The sequence below is a fragment of the Leuresthes tenuis genome, unplaced genomic scaffold (genome assembly GCF_036924035.1).
Source record: "Leuresthes tenuis unplaced genomic scaffold, fLeuTen1.0.hap1 SCAF_19, whole genome shotgun sequence".
Taxonomy (NCBI): Eukaryota; Metazoa; Chordata; class Actinopteri; order Atheriniformes; family Atherinopsidae; genus Leuresthes; species Leuresthes tenuis.
In genome coordinates, this window is record NW_027325373.1 from 9,222,278 (window position 1) to 9,249,219 (window position 26,942).

Genomic DNA, 26,942 nt, shown 5'->3' on the forward strand with positions numbered 1-26,942 from the left:
CTGGTGGTTTATGGGAAATTCAAGAGAAAATGTGCCAAAAATAGATACAAGCAGCACATATTCTTAGTTCACCATTCTTATGTTGAGAGGTCAAAACGCAGTTAAGCCTCAAGGAATTTAGCAACCAACTCATCACCTCAAAAGTTAACAAGTTTGAACATTTCACTTTGTTTATTTACCTTCTACTTTATTTTCTCTTTCTGTTATACAGTTTCTCGCAAACTCTGCATGAAAATATATCGATTCAGCATTTGATTTCCAGATGCAATGGAGAACAAGTGGTAAAAATAGACTGCCTAAGAGCAACCAATAATTGACTGATTTGTTGCCATGACAAGATTGAAAATTTGTACAGTTACATGACATTAAAAAGATAAAAAATCAGTCAGTCTAAAGCCAGATGTTTAAAATACATTTTATGAAATCAAAGCTCTCAAAGCCAGACTCTCTCAGAAAATGCAATTAGGGGTCCAATTACTCCACAGTTCCTTGACCTGGAAAGAACAGAAAATACCTGTACACAGAAGAACATGCCAGTAAAAACAAAAAATAACCACAAAAGAATCATGTCCATCTATCGGTTCAACAAAAAAATTGTATGTTAAGTAATGTAGAGAGCTATATAACCATTTGCTGTAAGCTAAATGGTTTCTCAGCTGTTTTGGTGACATCTTACAACTAACTTCAGAGTTTCGGTCAATAACTTAATTTCCTTCACATGCATAATTACTTGGACAAGTACAGTGGTCCAACCATATGACCAGTTCAAAATTGAATCATAGCATGACCCAAAAGTGCACGAAAACATGCTAAATGTCACTGCAGTTTCCTGAAACAAAATCTTGCATGTTTTAAAGCCTAACCTTGATTTTTTTCTTCCCGCTAAACAAGTACTCTTATGACCTACAGTGAAATACTTTAAATGCCGAACAAAGTTATAGCAGAACAAAGTATAAAAAGAAGGAATTGAAAAATAGTAGTCCTAGAGCTGGTTTTGAATCCAAATACCATGTTTGCTTATCCTGTGGTTATCCTCTATGTCCCTTTCCAAACTTTTTATGAACCCACAATATTCTGTATTTGAGTCTGTGTTTCTTCTATTGGATGTTTACATACCGTTTGGACAGTATAACCAGAAATAAATACAAAAAAAGAGACTTTGGGGTATGTGGAGTAGGACAGAACAGGTTTTTGCAATGGAAAGGGAGTAAGATTCAAAATTGCATCCCTATTGGTGGCAGCATGGCACAAACACTTAAGCTTATCTTGAGTTGACAGAAAAACATCCCTTAATGGCACGTCTAATAAAAGCTCACACCTGCGCGGGCTTTCATTTTCTCAACCTTTCACAATATTTCTCCCTGATACACGTACCCACATGCTCACACCACACTTCACAATACTCAAAATCCTATTTATTTCATGATACAATCAGGGCCTTGCTCGGTATAAAACGTGTGTTTCTCTCACACCATAAATCAACATCAGCCTGGCATTTACAAGCCAGCACAGGAAAAAACTGTGTTGAAACACAGGACTTTGGATCCCAATCTCCTGCTCTTCATGCAATGAAGAGTTGCATGCACTGCAGGATTGTTCATGTCTACATGATGCTTCACATCACTCCAACTACATCTGAAACATTAATATTTACTTTTAATACTTGTAACATGTTAAACAGCTGAGGCTTGGCTAATTTCCCACTAAACAATGTAATCCATTTTAGTATCTATATTTCCTATAATCTATATTACTATATTATTTCCAGAGAATTTTATTCATAGTTCACTTGTGAAAAGAACTGTTCCTTGTCCGGTTCCCTCAAAGCATCTCAGCCAAAATGTACAAATATACCAATCCAATATCAATGCAAGTGAGGGTGAAGAACAAATATTTGTTATAATTGGTGATTGGTTTCCTCTTCACCTGTACTTAATATTGTTATGCTGTGTAAGAAAAAAGTCCAAAGCTTGTATTCATTTTTTTCCAAAGAACATCGATCTTTGATCTTTATATGAAACTTCATTGAAAAAATATGCTCAACGTTTATAATTACTGAACAGAGCTAAATGTACTTTCTTGTTTGTTTTGCTTTTAAACCTTATTTTATCAGGATTAATTCTCAACAATCAAGCACCAGTGCAACCTCATCGTTGAATTCTAATTCAGTTCAAGTTTATTTTTAATATAAAACAGTGTGAGTTTTATTAGGATTCAGTTGCAAAGTATTACAACTGAAGATGCACATCCGACATTCAAACCGAAGCAAAGGATTTCAAATGACCACTGATGTATAAGACCCCATTGCGTCCATAGAATTAGTATGTTAATCTGTATAATGTGCTGCACGTTTGAAGGTGTAGCAGCAGAAAGAGGAATAATGTAATGAATTTATGTACACTCATTCCGACATGGGATAGAAATGGGATACTTGCATACAAAACTCATTTTACTGATAATCTTTGCAAAAGTATCAGTGTGAGTCAGATTTATGTGGCTTGGGTAAGTCAAATTATTTTGATGGTTGCATTAGATCATATCCAGGTACAAATGGGATTTTGAGGCTTTCAGGTTGTAAACCCTCCTTGATTGACTGAAATCGCACAAGACAAGACTCTGACAACTTTGATTAGGAAAGGTAAGCATGGAAAGAGTATTTAATTGCTCTCTGGGGGTAGAATGACAGAATCTGTAAACTCAGGAACCGGTGTGGGAAATGGACTTGACAACATCTGAAAGCCTATTGTTAGGATCTCACAGTTAGGGATATAGCCATAAGTCAGGATCTACACTTTCTTTAATGGGATGGAGGACATGCTTAACTTTGACGAGAAGAGGAGAAGCACTATGTCTACTACTAAAACTGTCTTGACATCTAAAGATGAGAACTGTAACAACTCTGGACATTTGTTAGTATATTGTGGTCAAGGTTTGGAAGGAATGAGTGTTGATCTGTTTGAGGAATTCTGCAGTGCTCTCTTGCAGATAGTTTATATATAGCAGTTTTAGAGGAAAAAGAGTCAGGTCATCCCTGACATGGTTGGAAGATTATTTAGCTCAGAGAAGGTTCTGTATGATTTCATAAACTATACATCATGTACCCTTATATTAATTTTTCAGTAGTTTAAGTTGTAAGCTAAAGTTTGATTATATTTGATAACTGTAGAAATTGGCTCATTTGTGTAATTTAAACAATCAAAAATGGAGGCAAAGTGTGTTTGATTAAGTTGTTTTACCATAACTTTTTGTCACGAATGGTGTAGAGGGAGGACCCGGATGCAGATATTTATAAAGAAAACTGGATTTCTTAACACACACAAAAAGCTGAGCCGGATTACAAAAAACTTTGAACATGAAAACTAACAAAACAAAACATGACTTGAACTATGAAACAATGACTATGAGCAAGAACGAGTACAGACCAACCTGACAACATGAATGGTAGTGAACAGTGAGGATCTGGCACTGTGATTGGGGATTGAGTGCAGCTGTGAAAACAAACAGGTGACATGGATGAACCTAATGATGTGCAAGAGTGACTGGGGAAAACACACTAAACAGAAACCTGAAAAACCTAAAGTCATAACAGAGAAATCAAAAAACACCAAAAAACCCACACACATGACACTTTTCACTTAAAGAACCGGCCATAATTTTCAGATTAACAATATAATGTGTTAATGCACTATGTTCATGTTGATTCTCAGTCATCCAGGTTATGGTAATCAGACCAGTTGCTTGTATTCAAGCTCTTAGGTGTGTCAATTCACATTTTGCTTTCCCTTTTCCTGTAATAACAAAGAAAAAGAATCATTGCGCAAGCTTAAATGCTAGTTAAGAAATCTTCACCAAGCTCAACAGCTTCCTTTTGTAATCTTTACCCCCACCTCAGAGGAAAGGGTAAAATGTACATCCTGAACTGAGACCATACAGTTAGCTACTGAACAAGTTGGAGGATATCACTTTGAGGAAGCAAAAGGGAAAATGCAAAGAGGTAAACCAAACGGAGGACAAGAGGAAAATGGGTCTGTACAAATGAGGCAGTGATCATTGCTGACAGTTCATTATGGCTGGTAAATGCAGCCATGTGGGGGTGGCTGCAGGGGAGACCAAAGCCCTAATTGGAGCAGATAGGAGAGATTCTCATCTCATAACAAAATCACAGATATTTACATACTTACACCTCTGGCAACTCAGAAAGTGTGAGAATATGTTAGTAGGTTAAAGATAACAATACAGTACTTCTATTTTAATCACTACACATTTGCATTAGCATATGGTGTCCATTGTTGATTAGAATGTAAAAGATGTGCATTATAATGGAATTGATATGTATTTTATTCCAAGTGTAAACAAAGACGTAAAGGAATTTTGTAATCCATAGTAATGTGTCAGTCGAGCAACATAGCTGGAAATAGCATCATTACGTTCAAGGAGCAAATTCGATTATAATCAGTATGTAATTTAAATCACATGGTTATCATTGTCACTATGGCACAAACCCAGGAGGAGTTAAATGTTAGAACTTTAGGGGTCAGAAAAAAACATTAACTCCTGTGCTAGCAGATAAACAAACAAAAGTCAAAGAGACAGAAGGGAAAGAGAGTAATATTTTTTCCCATATCTATTCTAATCACGAATGACAATAGTGAAGCGAGTTTATTTTTGTTTTTCTGTTCAACTGAAATTGAAGAAGGGACATCAAAGGAAGAGAACTCAATTTAGATTTGCGGGATGAGACTTGCAAATCTCTGGAACTGGACTTGTAATTATCTACTCAAAGGTTTTTGTCAATGAGAGGGGGTGCTAACTCCTGTTCTATTTTTACAATTCAAATGTTTTCTTAGATCCTGATAAGCTACCACGAGAAGTTAGAAATATGTAGTTTTTTCCTGTTTTGCAGGTGCTGTCCCCTCTTACATCATTGGTCCTGGCTGAGAAGAGCATCAGTGTGCTAGATGACAAAGTGAGCGTAACTGAGCTTGGGGTGCAGTTGGTGTCTGGACTCTCTCTATCCCTGCAACTGAGCCCAGGGAGCAACAGGGCCATTGTCGCCACTGCAACAACACAGGAAGTCATTGAATCACTAAAACAGGTACAGTTTCCTTCAAATACATCGTTAAAAACGTCTTGATATTTTTCAATATTACTTTAATAGAGAAATGTCAAATCAGTGTGTTAGCACTGTTGTGTGGATTGTTTTTGGATTGTAAATTCATTATTCGATCATGGTTAGTCTATAATGTTCATTGAGATTTTTCTTTTAGATTAATTCATTCTTGATATAGTGAAGTTTTCTCTTTGATTTGTATCTCAACTGCTGAACAGTTATTCCTATAAGCCTACAGTCTCAACCCATGAGAATATTTGTCTTTTGGTAGAATAGTTTCAAATCCATTCTGTCCTGTTGTTTCAGTGAACCTCTACACTATAATTAAGACAGACATGTCCCTCATTGCCATTTATTTTGTCTGTTTAGTGGTCCTCATGCATTCAACAGGAATACACAGATGTATGTTTTGGGAGTTATTTTGGAATTATTTTCACTCTGGGTAACTGCTGGGTAACCAATTTGTGTTTGGCTATGTGTCTATTTTCACAGGAGGCCCTCATCAGTGCTTGGCTCCAGTTCAGTGATGGATCCATGACTCCTCTAGACAACTATAACCCTGCCCATTTTACCCTGGGAGCCACTTCTTTGGATGAACAGGTGGTGGGGGTGCAGCACAGTACTTCTTGGAAGTGGCCCATCGTTGTCGCCAAGGGTGAAGGTCAGGGTTTGCTTGTGCGTGTTGAAATGAGTCCATCAGAAGTGTGCCAGAAGGGTAAAAGACGTACTACTTTAGCCACAGGAATGGTAAATATACAGGTAAGGTTTGGCCAGCCCGAGGGGCAATATAGACAACCAGGAGACAGAAGAACACGTCCTGATCCTCCATATTATGGTGGATCTATCTCTGACATGGAAACTGGGTTAATTAACCGTGGAGCCACTACTATCAGGGGCCACGTTCCAGTGAGGCCTAACGGGAGCCGTTTAGCCGCAGACAATGGTGCAAGGATCCCAAACCAATTCTCTGAATATCCAGACCAGGCCGAGCTGCCACGGAGCCGCACCACTGATGAGGACTTGTTGCCATCTCGACGAGGCCTGACAGACTTGGAAATTGGTATGTATGCCTTGCTGGGAGTCTTCTGTCTGGCCATTCTAGTTTTTCTTATTAACTGCATTTCTTATGCATATAAGTATCGTAGCAAGCATTTGTCTCTGGAAGCTCCAGAGGCTATGCCCCATGCCCACGATTGGGTTTGGCTTGGTCAAGAGGAGGGACTCTGTCTGCAACAACAGCAGCATGAAGAACTAGGCGGTGGCCTAGAGGAAGGTAGTCAATTATTGAATGGAGGCATCCAGCGTGGTGGTACTGGTGGTGGAGGATGTAGCTCAAGTGGAAGAGATCACAAGAATGAGTCCCTTAACTCACCCACCACCAAGAGAAAGAGGGTGAAATTTACCACTTTCTCCAATGTGAAGTCCAGTAATGGATGTCCAGCTCTCAGCCCATTAGCACTAGTGCAGACCAGTGAGATAAAATGGGTATGTCCAGACATCGAGCTTGGGGACTCAAAGGATCTTAGGACCTACATGGAAAAGCTTAATGAGAATGCAATTAAAAACACTGTGTAAGGGGTACTGGGGGTTTTCAATGAACTTCAGAAAAACTCACCTGAATGCCTTCAGAACAAGGAAAGAAGAAAAAGGTTAAGAAACAGAATGATGGCTGTTGTTTAGCTCAACACCTCACCATAAACTCAGAACAGTGGACTTGACCACTGTTGTTTCCATGACTCAGAATGGATCGTGCAACAAATTACAAGACATTATTTGCCACGACTCAAAAACATAGTTATAAAAGGAGAAATGTGAAAATGGTATTGTTGCTTAACTTAAATGTATGTTATTTGTCTTCAATTGATGTTCAGTTTCCTTTTCGAAGCAATGTCTAGACTGCTTTTTGGGTTTTTTTTTGTTTTTTCTATCACTATGATTTAATGCTGTATTTGTTGTACCTTTTGTACCTTTATTTTTCAATGTACTTTCATTTGCTAGAGTTGCTGTATGCCCCTTACCACATGCCAGCAGTTGTAGATTATAGGAAAGGAGAGATTAAAGCAATTTTGTAATGTATATAAATGCAAAGGTTTATTTGGAGGTACTGTATGTATAGTAACATTTTGTAAAGTGCTGTTTGGTTTTAGTTTTGTTCTTGTTTGGGTTTTAGTTTTGTTTAGTCTCCAGAAATCAGATCCATGCATGATGTTACTTAAAAGGAGGCATGTGTGTTCGGTCTGGTACCCAAATCGAAGAAGTGTAGATAACTAAAAACAGTACCCTTGGAGATATGTCAGTTTAGTATTATTGCATTCATTGTGGGACAGTTTGGATTTAGTATGTTGATATTGGTTTAGAGTTTTTTTCCCTTTTTATATTATTTTTTTTATTGGTGATGATTGATCATCCTCCTGCATAATGACTTAAAGTGGACTTTCAATACTACTCAATTCCAATGCCCTCATATTATGAATATATCAGTTTGAGTTACATGCAACTTAAAAATATAGTGAGCAGTATCAAAAACATCGACAATCACATAAGTAATGTTAGACACAATGTTTCATTCCATATAATCAGTTTATACGTTGTTTCACTCGACTTGATAGGAGAACAAAGAACTCACTTAATTTTTTAAGATACTATGTTTTATATATGTTTTATTTTGGATCCCATAAAAAAAATCATGAAAATGAATGAAAGAACATAATGAAAAACTGTGAAAATGAAAGTCCGTATCTGACCTGTTTCACCCCTTTTGTCATATGGCGGTGTAAGTCAGGTCCATCATTTTCTACTGTATCTCTGTTTTAAAATTGGCTGCTGGACTAATTAAAACTGAAGGTGACTCTTGTTGGTCTGTGTGATTCATTGGTCTAATTTCACTCTGCCTAGACTTGCTGATCTGACTCATTTATGTGGGTGCGTAAATGATGGATTCACAAATTCCTGTTGTTCTTGTTATTGACAGTTGGTACAGCTGACTGTTTATGGCAGGGATGTCAAACTCCAGTCCTCAAGGGCCGCTGTCCTGCAGGTTTTAGATACCCCTGATTGAGATCAATGCCTCATTAGCTGGTTTGTGCAGAATGTAACAATCTTTTGAAGAGATTCAATTAATCTGAATCAGGTGCGTTGAAGCAGGGAAAAATCTAAAACCTGCAGGACAGCGGCCCTCGAGGACCGGAGTTTGACATCCCTTGTTTAGGGAGAAAAGTTTGACTGTCTGCGTGGTAAGTACTTGCCTTTGAAAGAATAAATGTTCAAGTAAAAGTATGTTTTCCATTATTTGTTTTTAAGCATATTTTTAAGCAAAAATACAATTAACTTTTGACTGAAAAAATTTTTGTCGTGGGCATGAGTCGCTGTGACAACACAAGTGTTTTTGAAAGCACAAAGGCAAGAAGTTGTCATCCCAGATACAACATTTCTATACCTACTGTATTAATTAAGAGCATCATCAGTGGAGAAAAAGAAGAAGCAGGTTGATAAAAGACTATTTCAAAACCATAAGAAGTTAAGTAATGCTGTATCCAATAAGGGGCAAGAGTAAAGTTAAATATAATAAACTTACCATGTACAGGGACCCATGAGTATCATAATTTACTATTAAAAAAGTTAAAGGCCAAGTGTAACCTACTCAGACAATTAGTCTTTTTCCCAGGTTCACAGACACACCCCTTTCTCAAAGGGCAGCCTAATTAGAGATCACTTAGTTCATTCTTATTACATGTTAATGTGGCATTTCCTATGTAATTTGTCTTGCACATTTACTATACCTATTCAGATATACTTTGAGCCTTGATTAAACTAAACCTAATGGAGATGTCCCCAGGTTACTAGAAAACTGTAAAGCATGTTTTTTTTTTTTTTAGAATAAGAAGCCAGTGATAATGAGATTTTTGCAATCTTACCTAAATAGCGTAGTACTTTGTGATTTAAGTCAATCAATTAGAGCAGGTTAAAAGACCAAAAGACCTTCTGATCTTTCCTCGCCTAACTGTTTCCTTCTCTGGTGAATCGCCAGCTAAGTAACAAGCCAATGTTAAGTCAAATTTGTTTTTCCAAGCTTTCTGGCTTAATCCTACTGAAGTGTGTTCATTTACCCTTTTTTACAAAAAAAAAGAAACTTCATCATTTTGAAAAGATCTCTGTTACTTCTTTTATTCCTTTACAAACTCTTCCAGTCCACAAATCTTTTCACCTTCTTTCTCCTTGCCATTGAAGTGCTCCAAACCACTACTGCTGCCTTTCACTCTCAGCAAATTTAGGTGTGTGCCTTTGTCCTCTATGCTCAAATGCTTGATATCTTTCTTGCTGACACAAAAATCTCTGGGTCTGCACTCTAGCGCGCTAAGTAACCGACAGCTACTGTCAGGTATAATGGAACAGAGCCCTTACACCATTACAGACCATCTCCACTGACATTTGCAATGCCGATACATGACTAGTTATCCCATTTCCTAAATTTTCCTACTGTTGCTATGACAACAGTCCTCAAGGGGACTATTTCTGCTTTTCATCTCCTTGCCATTTCAGTCCTTTGACTTGCACTGTGGCAAACATCACCAATTACATTAATGATATAAGAAGTGCACAACTGAACATTTTTTAGTCCACAGTCTTACCTCATCTAGTTAAGGATCTGTGGTCTTAGTCCTTTTTTCTATTTACACACACACACACACACAGGCACACGCACAATTCAATTTAGCCTTGTCATCTCAAGGCACTCAAGCCAATTAGAGTTCAATTCATTGAAATCATAATCAAATCCATCCATCCATTTTCTATACCCGCTTAATCCAGGTATATAAAAATCCGGTACTCCTTAGTCGGGTTGCGGGGGGCCTGGAGCCTATCCTAGCGGTCATCAGGCGAGAGGCGTGGTACACCCTGGACAGGTCGCCAGTCCATCACAGGGCCACACAGAGACAAACAAGACAAACAGCCTCATACACACTCACACTCACTCCTAAGGACAATTTTTTAGAGACACCAATTGACCATTTTGGATTGACCGAGAGCACTGTAGTTGTTCATTATTATAAATAATCCTCCAAAAATATGACTTGCCTAATAACTGTGCACATAATGTACTTGTGAAGCATAAATATGGCGTCCATTAAGGTGATGATAGCATAGTGAAAATAATAAATTTCAGCCCTAACCGTCAATAGTCTAAAAGAGAGACATTACAGATTGTAAGATCTGAGTTACTACTGTTCACATATGTGTACCCTGATAAGTGGGTATTCCTTTTGGCCTTCTGATTGTATGTTTGTCATTGGTTGAGTGTAGATGGATTGTAAAGAATTATCCTGTTTGTGTGTGTGTGCGTGTGTGTGTGTGCGTGTGTGTACCTATCACTTTGATTTATGGCTTAGAATAGTGCATTTAAGCAGGTTTGAATGGGGTATTGTTTTCTTTATTCTGCTGACATTAAGCCAAAGATGCCTTTGGCCTTTCGCTCTGTCTACACATGTAAACTTAAAGCAAGATGCATCAGACGCTAGAAAATGTTGGTGTAAGTGACTCGGTGTTGCCCTGAAAAACAAACCAATAGTTCATTAAAAGAAACATAACGTGGCATTTTCAGCCATGTGCAGTTACTCTTTGGAAATCCCTGTGGTGGTGGCCTTATTGAAATCCAAGAAGAGAGGGGGCTGCAGCTGCAGTATCCCCATCAAGTGAACACAGAGTACCACCTCCACACTCTGGAATTTATTTTTTGCTTATTTTAAGTCCATTGGTATTTTTGTTCTAAGGTTTGTGTTTACCAGCATCCTGAGGGAAATGAGTATTCTGGGTCCCTGAAGTGATAATGATGACTTGCTCGCTGGTGTCTTTGTTTTGTAGCACAATACCATACTGACAGACCAGGTTGAGAGCATTGCTTTTGGAAATGGTTGCTGCGAAAAGAAACAGCTGCTGTTTGTTGATGTTGTATATTCATATACCCTAACAGATCTCTTATTAATGGGAACTGTTTTGACGGAAATAAAATGTTTTGACAAAAAAAAATGTGATTATTCTAGTCATCCTCATCAAGGCTGTCAAGTGTTTGAAGACTAAAAAACAACCAAATAACCACAAAATTACTTTTTTTTTTATTTTAAATTGCATAAGCATTTTCATCAATTAAGGCTATTTATCACAGCCTATGTTACACAACCATGTTTTAATGCAGATTTTCTCTCTCTATTTCTCTTTTTAAAAACATTGCTCCTTTGACAAGCATACACAACTCTGTGGTGCCTCTGCTCAGTCTGTTTGATAACTTGATCTTAACCTGGGAAGGCTGGTGAGCACCTACATTTAATCTGGGCTCATAGGAAACAATGTATTATGAGGCGCTGTAAAAATAATTTTTTAGATGATGAATTCCATACACTGATTAGCAATAACATTACACTGAAGATTGTTCTTTTCCTAAATATGTTCCCATTGTACATTTGTACGGACTGAAACCACCTACAGTAACATTTGAAGAAAATGCTATCTCTAGTGCTTGACATTTGCTTATCCGTGGCCAGGACAGAGAGGTAACAAGTTCACAAGAGAAATCCAGACATCCCTCTCCCCAGCGACACTCTCCAACTTCTCCTTGAGGATCCTGAGGCCAGAGCAGAAGGGATATATATTCTCTCCAGGAAGTTCTTGGGTCTGTCCCAGGGCCTCCTCCCAGTAGGATGTGCACGGAAAACTTCAAATGGAGGTGACCAAGAGGCATCCCAACCATATACCCAAACCACCTCAGCTGGCTCCTTTTGATACAGAGAAGCAGAAGCTCTTCTGCAACTTCCCTCCTGATAAGCCAAGTTCCTCACCCTATCTCTAAGGCTGAGCACAGCCACCTTCTGAAGGAAACCCCTTTCAGCCACTTGTATCTGCACTCTCATTCTTTCTGTCACTATCCAGATTTTGGGACCATAGGTGAGGGTTGGAACAAAGATAGACCAGTAAATTGAAGACTTTGCCTTCCAGCTCAGCCTCCTCTTTACCACAACGGACCAGAGCAGTGCCTTCATTACAGCTAACGAAGCCCCAATATGTCTGTCCATCTCTCGCTCTGACCTGCCATTACCATGAGCCCTGGGACAACCATGCCCAAAAGGCTTCCTCCTTTAGCTTGACGGCTTAGCTCTGGCACCGACAACTGACAGCCACCAACAACTGGCCAGAACTCTTGGAAGCTGTATCCACAATGGAGGTCCTGAAAATGATCCATTCAGATTCCATGTCCACGACCTCCCTCGTGAGAGAGGGAGGCATGTGAGAGAAAAACCTCATTTGGGCTTACCAGGTCTATCTAGCAGTCTCCCCCTCTAACGTATCAAACTCATCATCAGGTGCTGATCAGTTGACAGCTCTGCCCCTCTCTTTACCCAAGCGTCCAAGACATACGACCGCAGGTCCAATGACCCGACAACAATTGTGATCATTGACCTTTGAACTCTAACATGGAGGCATTGAGGCAAAGTCTCTTGAGTATCCCCACGCCTCTCTCTATTGGCAACTCCAGAGTATGAGAGATTCCAGCCCTTCTCCAGGAGTTTGGTTCCAAAGCCAACACTGTGAGTGGAGGTGAGCCCAGCTATATCTAGTTGGTAACGCTTCATGTCACACATCAACTCAGGCTCTTTCCCTGCCAGCGAAGTGACGTTCCACATTCCAAGAGCCACTTTGCTATGCCAGAATCGGCACACATAGGTCCCCACCTTTGCCTGCCGTCCAGTTGACACAGCACTTGACCTCAAATTTCCTCCACACAAGTGTTGGGCCCATGTTGAGGTGGCTTTCTGACTCTTCTTTGGGCTGAGCCTGACCGAGTCCCGGGAGCTAAGGCTTGGTCACCAGGTGCTCACCGGCAAGAGTGATGGTTGCATCGTGAAAACAATACATTACAGCCCTGCATAAATATTTAATATTTTTAGAATGAAGGATCTACTGCCAACAATCTGGTACCAGGCAATACATGACACCTTCAGAAGTTTATTGTAAGAGAACATGAAGAGGACCCATTCAACATTAGACTGTATTCATAATGTTATAGCTGATCAGTATTCACATCCATTGGATGACTCAGATACCAAAATACATTCTAATACATTTCAAATTACTAAAATTGGTTAAAATGATATTATCTTATGATAAGCTGATTAAAGGCCACTAATGCTTCTAAATCCTGTTTCTGTGTGGGTCAGCAACAGACTGACCTTCAGACCTTTCAAACTAGGTGTGAGCCCAGCTCAAGCCAAGCCTTTACTCCGTGACATTCAACATCATGCAGTGCGATTTTGTGTCCCAAATCCAAGTGATATTTTACTGATTTCACCGACAATGAAGGCCATTTCACATTACAAGTCATAGATCTGTTTAAGAATAACAAAAAGATTGTGGGTACATGTGTGTTATTGTAATTGGAATTATTATTGGAATATATACTTGCCAGGCTTTCCCACTTTTCCATGCAGGTCTATACAATAAACTGTCATGATATGTGGGTTTTTGTGTTTTGAATTGTCCTATGATCTGGCTTTTCCTAGGTTCTGGTTTTCCTTACTGATCCTCAGTAACTTCCTGTTTTATTTTGTAGAGTTTTCCCCGTGTCTGTTCTGTTCAACTTTACTTCCTCCTTTTGTCACACCTGAGCTGCTTTGCTGATTGCCCCACCTGTTTTCCATTCGCTCATTAGTATCTCTTTATATTTACTCCTAGTGTACTGGGATCCGTTTCACAAAGCAGTTTTAGTGAAAATTAACCCTGAAATGAGGGAAACTCTAACCAGAGAAAGAGGGGTAACTCTAGCCTGTTTGAGAGAGAGAGGTAACTTAAGCTCTCGGTCATTTACAGTAGTAACAGACTCTATTAACCTAACCTGGTCGGGACCAGGTTTTTCTCAATAACCTCGAGTTTCTCTCTGTCTCCGCCTTCTTTCAGCCACACACGCCATTTGATATCCTCATTCATTCAGTCAGCATGCGTAACCTAGTTCTTCTAGAAGTTCTGGAAGTCCATTAGTTACAGTAGGAGGCGACTTTTTCACGAACGTGGCATGTCCTTTTGACAACGATCCCGTGGATGAAGGTGCAATATGACTGCAGTGCACAGAAGTAAAAATATTCGTCGGGAGATGGTTATCAGCCCGCGCGTAGATGTTTTAGCATTTCCAGACAATTATATTTTTGAGCGACACCATCGAATCTGTTGGGATAAAAGAAAAAAAAAGACCTAAAAGACAAATATTTGTATAAATAGGCTTTAAAAAGATATCTATAGGCCTATTACATTTTTAAAGGCACTTGTGTTTTGGGGGGTGGACTCCAGGGATTCGTTCAGCCACTGGCCTTCCAATATTCTGGTTTAGGGCCAGCTTCTTTGCCTAGAGGTGGCGGTGTTGGGCCGCCACCAGTTTAACGGGCATCTGCCTTCTTTTTGTTGGCTGAGTAGAAGTCTGAGTTAGTTTAAATAGGCTTGATTATTTAACGGAGCATGATATAGATGAGAATAAATTTATGTGTGAAAACAGCATTATGTTGGGGATAAAACAACTGCACTGTCTAATAGCCACTTAATATTTAGTTTACAGTGTAAAATATGATCAAAATGAGGTACCTCCATGCCGAGGTCTTACCTGTTTGAACAATGTTTTTATATTTCATCTTAAGCTGCTGCCAAGTGCACTTCTCCGCGGGAATGCACCTAAATGAAATGAATTAATAGGCTACCATTCAAGCAGTTTCCCCCTGTAATATTACTGTGATTGCAAAGGACTACATTTAAACTTACAGCAATGTTCTCCCACGCTGTCTCCCTCTCTTTCGCAGCTGCAGTGGTGTTGCACTTCTTTAAAAAAACGAGTTGAAACTTGCCGTATGAGCGCATTCAGGTTTCCATTTCGAGGTTGTTGAAAAACGTAGCCCTCCTCTTCTCCGTTGCCATGGTGACTCGTCGAATCGGGGCTCCACTGATACTGGCTTTTCATAGTTGTGATGTACGCGCTTAACTGCAGGTGAAACTTCTCAGAATTGACTAAACTAACTCAAATCAGCGTTTCTGGAACCAGAAACTCATGAGTTTTCTATCTCAGACTAGATCAACTCAGAGTTCAGGATTAGACTCAGAGTTTGTTGAACCTTCTTTGTGACCCCTGTTGGCCATTGTTGGATGATTTTGTGCTGGGTTTTTTTCATGGCCTTGAGTATTATTTCCCATGTTAATTCCTGGTGTGTTTTCTTGTGTTTTTTTTCAGTTGTCAATTGATAAATCTACAAAGACCTTCTGCTGACTACACCTTGCTGTTCTTTATCCTGCATTTAGGTCTACTTCTTCCACTTATGTTCCTTTGGTACCAAATAAGTATGTTCGTGTATGATAATATTGAGTTCTCAGTCATGTTTCCTTTTGGTGAAATTACACTTTTTTTTATACTAGAGTAACCAGAAGAAGAATATGTTGGTTCAATTTTCAACCTGCAATACATGCAAAAGTTTATTGCAGCAACAATATTATTCAATACTCTTGGAGTGCCCATGTTTTGTGCATCGCAAACATTTACTGTGTTGGAAACATAATTTGAAATGAATACAAAAGGTAAATATTTTATAGACGGAGACTTCAAGCTTGTGTGAAACATTCAGTCATTATGTCCTGTGTTTACGTTTTTGTTGTTTAAATACCATAAGCAGCAGTATCTGTATGGAACGATAAAGAACAAGACTGCATTGTGTCCACATTCAAAAGGACACTTATTTGAAGTGAAAGATGTCCAGTTGTGAAAATGCAGAACTCCTAGAAGATAATGTTGTTATGTATACAAAAGACAGCATGGTTATTTCTATTGTGGGTTGTAAATTACAAATATACCACAGAGAAAATTAGTATTTGGAAACTTGGAGAAACTTATAGCAGTATGAAGCAATATCTTTGCAACAATGAAATCTTTTAAAAGCTTTTGAAGTTGTTTTCCTCTACAGTCAGTGGTGCTGATCCACACACATTGCAACAGTTGAAATATAATATTATCGTCAATAATAAAATACAAAGAATAGCTGATTTGATGAGTTCATTATAAAACCTGTTGTAGATTGTCAAAGATTCTATTTAATTCTGATGAATTGGAGTAAAACGTATATAGTCCAATATCATAAGGCTCTTATTCGCCTAATGGAACTTTCAATCTATGCACATTAGGCTGTTGATTTCGAAAAGGAAAAAATTCCATGACAGTCAAGTCTCTCATTAAAATGTGCAATAGCGCAATGGTCAAAAGAATAGAAGTATTTGCTCCTAAATAAAGGGCTCTAAATATGTGAAATGGTGACTTTTTTGGGTGGATTTCTGGGGTGGAACTTGTTACCCTTGCAATGTCACAAAGAATATATCATATCAGAAAGAAGAAATATAATGTGCGGCATTACATTTTTATCAGGTTTTAGCCATGCAATTGGCTACTGGGATGAAAATGTCCATGTGCCAGAAAATCTGTGAAATATTTGATAAATTAGCCTTTCATCATCCATGGGCATATGGGGTTCCCAGAATATGACTCCATATGGCCTTGGGAATCACTGACTTTGTACAACAGCAGCATATGATGCAATATTTTGATGTAATAGGAATACTGTAGCTATACTGCCATGAAATAGACATTCACCACCACCATATACTATGTTACTTTTGGTTGAGATTATCCTCCCCAGAAAAATTATCCCATGGGTTGATTTGTTCAAAATTAGATTCCAAGAAGGTGCAAACGCAAGTTGTTGTGAGAGCAACTACATGAGAAGTGTAAATATGGCATCCATTAAGGTGATGGTAGCGTAGTGAAAATCATTTAGTTCTGTCCTAACCATGATGTTTTTCTTTTAATCCTGATCAGACCCTGATTTTATTTATTCATTTATTTATTTTTTTACCTTAAACAAGTGATGTTATTGGGTAAACCCAACCAGGAAGTGATATCATAATATGATGCTGTGTTGACGTAGCACTGAGGTGACCACCAGATTGTCACCCATTTTGGTGATGGAGGTAAAAAGAATGAATTTTAGCCCTAACCATTGGTTAGTTATGTAATGTTGCTGCTGAAACCCAACTAGAAATTGACAAAATTCTTTGAATAAAGTGTTGTCATGTTATTGACTGAAAATAACCAAGAAGGGAAAAAACAATAGTTGTAGCTGAGTGTCCATTGTTGAAAGCGCTGCATGTCAGGAGGCCTCCAGCCCCCTCTTTCTTCCTTAGGAGGATTTTGTGGCTTGTGAAAGGAAACTCTAATGAATGACATTTGTTCCAATGTGGAAATTATCACACAATTCTTATTTCCTTCCTGGTGTGTGTAAGAGGGGAGTTTAGAGGGCACATCTACGTTGTATAGATTTATTGGTTTGAACAAACAACCTATTTAGTCAGTTTGAGTGGAGGTCTTGTTGGATTGGTGTGATTAAAGAAAAGGATAGTGATGATTAACCAATCTGAACGACTGGTTGAAGATAGTTGGTCACAGCTCTCAATTACTTCAGACCAATTTAACATGTGTCTCAACAGTGCACTTTCCATTATTTTGCTCTGACAACCTTGTCCCCTTTCTTTTTAACCCTATTCTTTCCCTGGCAACACAAATCGTTAGTATGCCCTTTAACGGAAAGCCCTGGAAGAAAGGGACTCTATATTTAATGTGCTGTAATAAGGAATCAGATGACGGGTGTCACATGACGGGAAGCTACCACACTGTCAAGCCAATTGTCACTTTATCTCAGCCTAGCGATTTATCAAATTACAGCCTGACTGTAGGAACTTACAAGGGATATTACCGGTACAAGGAGAGGGTGAGGTGGTTTTTAAGTGGAGCCCTATACCTTAGCCTCCAATCAATCAAGCCTCCTCTTCTCACACCAGTCCAGCCTGCCCTTGCTTTTTTCCTGTTTCTACCTGTCTTTTTCTCAGGCATCTAATTCTTGAGCTCAATACAAATCTTGAGAGTGCACAAGTAATGCCCCTGTTTGTGTGTGCCGATTTGTGTACAGACTGCACTTGCAAGTAGATGTGTTTCCCTGTGATTGTGTTTTGGGGAGGTGAGATGTAATGTGGGAGAGGCTCTGGCAGCTCCATTATCTGGGTGGTGTCAGCCTGTCCGCCGGTGCATGCTTCCTTTCTTTAGGTCCACTTTCCCAATCAAACATTTATTTGCTGCCCTGACATTCCATGTCAAGCCTCCTCTGCCTGTCTGTCAGTGAGTTGAAGCTTACACTGCTGATAGCTCAGAAGCTTGTACGGTGTCTGCACCATAATGTGACGCCTTTCTAATAACATTTTTGAAAAGACAGTGTTTGGAATTCCTTATCCGAAATGTAATATATTGAATAGAAAATTAAGAAAATTGCAATTGTTTAAATGTCACCAGCATGAAAATTATATTTATAATTATTTTTTTAAGTGAGTGTAGCCACAGTTTACTATCTTTATGTGTGTGCAGTTATGGTGTGAATGCAGTATGTTTTGGCTCGCCATCTGAGTGCCAGCTGATTCGCTTGTGGACTCAGCATTTGATTAAGTCAGTAATTGAGGGCAAAGTGTAAATAGATTACTGATTCAATTAACCTTTTTACAGTAGGTAGTTCAGATCACAGTCAGACATTTTATCCAGCCAATAAAAGCTTCACAAATCTATAGATGCTTGTAGAACACAGATGGATGACCAAAATGAAGCTCCTGGAGTGAATCGGAGACACACTTTTTGGAGTGCATGACAGCAATTAAAAGTGTTAAATGTGGAAATAATTTGGGATGCCATTTTACAAGCCACCAGGGAGGAAGCAGCAGCATAGAAATGTCATTTACTTACGCAGCAAATGAGAATACGATTAAGTAACTCCAGAGACCAAAGCAACCTGCTGTGTGGCTTGCAGAATGAATCAGGAGATAGCTGCCAGTGGTTGCTTAAAAATGAATAGCTTTTTCAACTTGGGAATAGTTTGCACCTTTCATTTGGACCTACCATTATTGATGGCCAATGGATCTGTGTTTTAATGCCAGGAAAGGTCAAAGTTCCAGCTCATTGGAAGCAATTAGTTTACATTCATCTGAAAAAGAATATCTAGGCCAATGTATTCTGGGGGTACCAAAGTGATTAAATGGCACCACAAAAGAAACCTTTTCTGGACTGTTCATCCGAATCTACTAAAAACTAAGAACCTTTCATATTAAAGTACTATTTTAAATATGTGTTGCTTTAATGGAAAAACTTAAACACAAACTTTTAAGTAGTGTTGAAGATGACCCATATCAACTCAGATACCTCCCCCCAACACCTGCCATAACTCAGTTTCCTGAGAGACCATGATATACCTATATTGATCAATAAAACAATATGTTGTAGTTTAACATAAAGGCTAAAAAAATGTTTACAGCTACTACTCATAACCTACTCTGTTCCAAAAATGCAGCTTAAGTTTTAATTCCTCAGCACGTTGATATATATACTATTTATTTCCACACGTCCACATGTTGCTTTTGCTTATGTGGTGACAAACGCTAACATACAGGTCGGACGGAATGTTTAGAGGTATTAATCCACAGATCTTTTTGAAACAGTTATGCCGTCAACACATGTCCCTCACTATGTTCTCAACAGTAGAAAAATTTTACTTTTCTATTTTTCTCTTGCTCTCAAGAATGATTAGGGTTAGGATTAATGTACACAATTAAGTTTACATGTTACCAAATACATGAAAGGACAGTTACTTTTTCAAATTCTGTCACATCACACAAACACTGCACGGCAATTCACAACCATAGATGGTAACACTGCTATGTTTTGGACAAGTGGACAAATGCACATATTACATGATTTTATTTAATTTTTTTATGAGAATGGGCTACACATTTAGCAAAGAAAGAATGTTAGCAGTTCAACAACACCATGCACAATAGAGTGATAAATATCATTCATTCCTGAATGGATTATATCATGAATCACATAATAAATGATTGATTTCCACACTATTTGCTACATTCTTCATTGGCTCATCTTCATATTCGTGGACCTGTAAGTGGAAGTCCATTATCTTTATTGATTCATATGGCTGCATCAGCAGTACTTTGGTTAAAAGCTAAATGGCAAAATAATATACTTACTAAATGTTAGAATTTGACTAATGTCATGGTTAGAATGAGTATCTCAAAGTGCTGCTGTGTTTAAATACACTCTAAAGTATCCAAGTAGATGAAAGACAAACTGCATGTGTTGCCCCAACATCTCACGTAGAGGTACATCCTGCTGAACTGTCTTGTCAGAATGTGAATCCTAAGGATAGCGAAATGAAAATCAAGAATAATTGGAAAAGAAAGAACACATTGTTGATCATAACAGGAAAAAAAAATCTCCAAGTGCCACTTAGGGTGTTGATTTTTTGTCTTGTCAAACATACAAAACATTTGCTGTAATGGCCGTGTGTGTGGGTGTGTGTGTGTGTGTTTGCTTTTTTTTTTTTTTTTAAATCAAAGGATTTCCAGTGACAAGCTCTGGATTCAGAAAATAATCTCTTCACTTCCATTTCTCTCCCACTGTCCTCCCACTTTTTTCTTTCATTTCCTGCTACCTCCCTCTGTATCCCTCCTGGCACCAAAAGAAATCTGCTTTCTACCATCTGTCTCCCAGTGAGGCACATGCCTTCTCTATTCAGCAGAGAGAAGGAAAAGAGCACACGGGGACACAACAGACCCATTACTGGATCAAATTCTCTCAGTTCCTCCTTCGCCTCCTTCCTTTATCTGTCCATATGCCAGAGTTCCACAGGTCAGGTAATGTCACTGCAAAGTTGCATTGTGGGATAAATAGAGCTAGCAGCTGGCTACTGAGTGGATGCAATTCCAGAGGTTGACGAGAACATTAAACAGAAATTAAACAATATGAGACAAGCACTAACAATGTAGATGCAAGCTAATCATCTGACAATCAGCCAAATAACTGTAAATGTTTGTCAACAATAACATTTTTCACTAAACACCCCAATTCACTTTTTTTGTGTGTGCATGTGGTTGTGTGTGGTCTTTCTTATCTCAACGGTGTATGCTCCCTCACCCCTGCTCATCTGCTCAGCTGGGGGAATTCAGTGCCTTAGATGTGCTGGTTGGAGATCTCAGCATGATGTTTAGAGGCTCCAGTGGAGGATGACACTAGCATGAAGGCAGACAACGGAGAGAGGGATGTGCCTGCATGTTTGTTTCAAGCTTGTGATTTGATCTTGAGTTGGGGGGGGGGGGGGGGGGGGTCCTACAGTTTTCCATTTTAACTTACTATAATCTGATGGCTTCATGGTGCGGTCTTGATTGTCCAGGTACACATAGACAGTCTGGGACTGTGGCTCAAGAGGTAGAGCAGTCCTACACCACTTGGAAGATTGGTGTATGAGTATGGATTCTAAAGGTCACTTTTAACAGCTTTTCTCATATAAACATATATTATTCATAAAGAAAAACCGTCATGGAAAAAATAAAGAAAATGTGCATGACTGTGATTTACTCTTGCTTAGAGCCTCTTGTGTGTTGCAATGAACACATACAGCTATACTGTCACTATAAGTGACAGTTTTCAGGCTGTGTTCCAGATGGTCTGAAATGACAAACAATGGGCAATTTATTTTGTGGGCGAATCCTCTTCTACACAATGTGTGTCACAGTGTGAGGAAGTGGTTCGGTATGTACAGTACCTCTCGTGCAAAAAGATTATGCTGTTGCATTACTGCAAAAACATTGATGAGAGCCAGAGATGAATCTCCAAATCCCTCCCCTAATTAAAAGATGCTAAGCTATTATGCAAACCATGTTGATATGAAGGCTTACGAGCCTAAGCCATTGAAAATATTGTTCAATCCAGACTTCATGTTTCAACAAATAATGTAGAGAACTTGCTTATCCTCAAAGGGGATAATCAAGGTTATTCAACTATGCTGACATAACAGCAAGAAAGTTAACAGTGATAGAAGCAAAAGGTCAATCTCTTGACTTTAGAATACCAACAAGACTTTGAAAATGAAAAGGACAATATTAACTGGAGATAGTTGATATATGCCATAGGGCACTGCCAAGGATTCTCATGTTAATGTCTAACAGACTGTCGAGCCACCACGCAACTTAATACGTTGCTCGAAGACCTTAAGAAAAAGAAAAACATGGTTACATAGAAGTACTTATACCTCACTGAGAACTGAGAAGTTCAAACTTGACTTCTTCTAAATGTGGTCTGACAGATTAAAAAAAAGAGATACAAACCATATTTCAGTGGTTTAACCTCTGAGCAAGGCTCTGATCTTGACACTGTCAGCAAGCATGTCAAAGTACCAACTTTAGTCTTCACCCACAGAGAAGATTATCACAAGAAAAAGCTTTGCGTTTCTTTATTGCACTGATTTTAAAGATGTAGTCCATACCAAAATCTCTTTTTTACTGTATCAATGAATGTTCCTAAAGCAACTTTTAAAAATGAAATCTACAAAAGAAACATGATCACTAAGTCCAGCCCAGATTACATATAATATAATTATATTCTTTACATATTGCAGGCTTTATAACTTACATATAAACTTGCATGCATTCTTCGGCTGACATGCACGCTGAAAACAACTGATTTCAATCTTGTCCATTTTTTAGGTGTTGACCAATTGTCCAGCCTGTTTTGATATCCACAATGTAAAATACTGCATATTCTTAAAAAAAACAACCTGTATTTTAGATTTCGAGTTTTGAGTTTTTATCTGACGTAATGATTTAAGCTGCAGCCATTATTCCCAAAACTTAGTTTGATGCTGTTTCCACGATTGAAATAAGTGCTTTTCCTGCTGGTTACTATCGTCCTGACCTTTATTTTGCTTGGAATAAATCTCAGTGAGATCAAAGCTCTTCTTTTGCAAGCAGCATTAGCACAGTTACAACACAATATGCATACAGACATTTGACAAATTGATTATATGTGGATTGCATAGAATTAAAAGTGAAACTGAGAATGCTTAATTATAAATTGAGGTAAAAAAAATTATCAATTTAAACATGTACACACTAGTAATATTTAAGGCAACACATGAGGGTAACATAGATGGCATTACGGATTGAGGCAGCCCCACGAAGCAAGCAGAGCTTTGAATAGAACATTTATTTTTGAGTTAGCTTCTGTGTCATGAAAGAATATCTGATTGGCCCACCCTATATTTTAAATTCTATATAATCTTACTACTTATGTTAGTCATACATAATAAATATTAAGAAATCCTTCTAATATAACCTACCCTAGTCTAATCTCCCCTTATCTGTTCCTTCTCAAAACCTCTTCCCTCCACTCAAATGAATGTCTGCTTTTCCCTTGTATAGCCAAAAGAGAAACCATTCAGCGTACTACAGAATGTGCTTTGATAGTCAAGAACACATCCTTTTGCTGTTGCTTTCCCTGATGTTCATCTAGCTATATAAGCGTATACACAATGTTTCTTTCTAATTACAAAACACTGAAAATAGGACTGCAGGCTGACAGATAAGGTCATAGTTGTGCCAAACCAACAGTTAAGATGCTCATGAGTTCAATAAGTGATAGCATTTCTTTGGAAATGAATTGCATTACAGTGTAAAATATATTTTCAGCAGAAGTTAAGAGAAATACATTCACCTGGGAAGAGACAACAACAATACTTTCCTTGAGGCTTGTTAAATTTTTTATTTATTTATTTATTTTTAGAGTAATACAATAATATGCAGCAGAATCTGTATAGAATTATGCAAAAAGGGATACAACAAAATAATCACAAAGTTAATTCTGCTACTGCTCTGTTGCATTGAGGTTTTAACAAGTTAAAAGCAGTCTGAGCCCAAACATTTATTCACATTAGATATCTAGTCGTAAAATGATTTTGTATACATGAGAAAGCGGTTCAGGGAATCCCTACCAACCAACTGTTTTCATATGTATCTGCTGAAGGTTATTTAAAGACTTTGCACACCCACACAGGTCATTTTGAGCAGACATTTGCTGTGGTTACGAAGATAAAAAGCACTGGGAACGAAGAATGATTTAAACCCCACCATGCCAACCGGAAAGTAACGTGAGAGACATGTCAATCACGAAAAGTCTGCAACTGCCCACACACTGCTGAAAAAAAGACAAAGGTGGCTAAAGAAAAATGAATATTGTTTTTATTGTTGGAAGTGTAATAAAACCTCAATGAAAACTAATCTGTAAAACGTGTTTACAATGTGCCAGATGTGAGTTAATGTTAGAAAAACTAATTAGGATCATAATTTTTTCCATAATGTTTCCCTCTTGGAATATGATACAATACACAAAGCACTCAAAAACTTGCCATATGGGATGCTATTTAAAAAAAAAACCACACTCATTGTTTAGGAAAGAGGAATTTCACTTCTACAATATGCACAATTGACCAAGATAAGTTTAAAATGATCAGATGTCGAGCAGCTTCACTAGATTCAATCCAAGGGTTTGTTTGAGGTGAATACTGAGGAAAGGTTTCCAATCAAGTGGCAAAAAGTGACTAATCAGGCAGCTACTTTTTCTTCTCCCATCATTACGTTTCAATTTTGCAAGGAGCAGTTTTACTGGGTCAAATTCGGAATGTTTATTGCACATTTTATTCAAAATGCATACATTTTTCCTTATCTTTAAATCAATTCATAGGTGCTTTTATGGACAGTCTTCGAAGAGATGAGAAAAGTTGCACTACTAATAAGATGATGTGTCATGTGTGTACGGAAAATAAATGAAAATACAGTTGATGAAAAATGAAAAAGATGAACTTGTTGGTGAGGTGATTGCAAGACAATATATATTTAAGAAAGCAAAAATTCTATTCATGTTAATATATCAATAACTTTGAGTTTGGTGTACCATTACAGATGTTAATACCTAACACATATGAGGTTAAATCTGAAAATTATGCAGATGGACTGACATTTTAGTCCATCATGATCAACTTAGAGAAAACTGCAACTAGAATGTGAAATCAAAACCACCTTCTAGTGCAACATGACACCCAGCTCATCCTTTGACATCAGCATTCTGTGTACTTTACCTTCAGTTTTGCTTAAATATCACAATGATATGGGGAGTTACAAGGAGAAACTTTGGAAAAGACCTGCAGTTAAAAACGTTATTTCCTGTGTTCTCCAAAAATCTTTGATCTCCAAATTAGAACTTGCTCCTTAATCAAGGGAAAATGCTTACATCGCCTACTGAAACAGGCAGAGCTGTTATGTGACTAAAGTCTGCAGGATTTTTGACATTTATCACAAAGAAAATCCGCTCCCACTTGCCATGTTACATTATGAATCCCAGAGGAGTAAAGAATTGAATAATTGAAGAATACTTGATTAGGTAAGCCTGATGTATAAAACATCTGGTGGAATTACAACATCACAGTGGAAATAAAGAAAGCCACAGTTTATTTTTCATTTCCTAAAGTTTGTGCAGTCACAGAGTACGTTATTGTTCTCAGACTTCAAAATGAACTGCTAATGCTACCTCCCCTTGCTCTTTGACTGAGCAGCAGAATGCCTCTCAAATCTCATCCCATTTCATGCTGCACCTAACAGGCTCCCAAATTAGACCACTGAGAAATCAGACACATTACTGACTTCCACATTCTCACAACACGGATGCAGACTTCAGTGTATGTGTGTGTGTGTGCGTGTGTGTGTGTGTGTGTATGTGTGTGTGTGTGTGTGTGTGTGTGTGTGTACAAATAAGAAGAAAGCAAGTGGTCAGTAATTCAATCTGAGGCGCAAAAGGCAGCAAGGGACAAGATAAACCAAAACAATGAGGAAAGAGAAAATTGATGCGACAACGTTATCCTCTGTAGCCATATAAACCTGAAACAAAAAGAAATTATTCAAGAGCAATTAAGCTACTATACAAGCATAAGGCAGGCATTGCAAACAACTTAGCCAGCCAGGGAGCATTAGAGATGTAGACTTGTGAATAAATGATCCTCAGATCTCCAATTTGACATCAAAAAGATATAGACCGAGCCCACCATCAAAGGCCATCCTTGCTTGCGCGTTGTCACTGCAAAGGTAATAACTTTCTAAGTCTCACTCTACTTTGACTCTCCCTCTCCCTACTTCTTTCTGTCTCATTTGTTTTCTTTTTCATGCAATACATTGTAATTACATTTCTCTGCCACTGAATCAGCGTGGCAACGTTTGATACTGAAACACCCAGCCAACAGATCTCCTCCTGTGGGTGTCAAGACATCAGACAGCGATGGAAGTCAACCACCTGCTGTGTGCTCCCCCACACGTCGTCGCTTGATCAGCAAAACTAGTCCTGTTTGATTTCAGACATAGCATAATGTTGACAATCACAGTCCCATGTCTCACAATGACACATCTTCGTGATCTAAAAGCTGTCGCGGACAGTGCACTCATCAGCTTTGGTGACAAGTGCACTGATGCATATAGTGCCAGATGGAAAGTTAGGTGAACGCGTGGGATTTAAGAAAATCTCTTCATCTGTTCTCTGTAATTGTTTGCTTGTTTTAGCAGTACCAATGGATTTTACAGCTCTGTTACAACCTGATTGGCATGCGTTAATGAAATTTTGATAACTTCATAGGTGTTGTGAATCATCTTGACAAATGTATTTCTAGGTATCAGTCATTCCTTTGTACATCTTCAAAGGTTGTTGTTTTGCAATGATTCTTGAAAAAAATGTGTTCAAATGTGTTAACTTTCTGGCTTATTTGTAAATGATCCCTTCTTTTTTTCTTTGAACTGTCATTCCTGTCGTGTTAAATGTAAAGAGAGATTGAGAAATCATTTTTGT

General features: G+C 38.3%; 1 protein-coding gene across 1 annotated transcript in view; it reads left to right on the plus strand.

The window, feature by feature from the left end:
• LOC140277416 (transmembrane protein 132D-like) overlaps positions 1 to 7,950 on the plus strand; it is a 142,605-nt gene extending 134,655 nt beyond the window's left edge. The window contains exons 9-10 of the mRNA XM_072372422.1: positions 4,904 to 5,095; positions 5,603 to 7,950. Of these exons, the coding sequence (XP_072228523.1) occupies positions 4,904 to 5,095; positions 5,603 to 6,685 (1,275 nt within the window). The 3' untranslated portion in view covers positions 6,686 to 7,950. The remainder of the gene's footprint in view (positions 1 to 4,903; positions 5,096 to 5,602) is intronic.
• Positions 7,951 to 26,942: the final 18,992 nt, after the last annotated feature.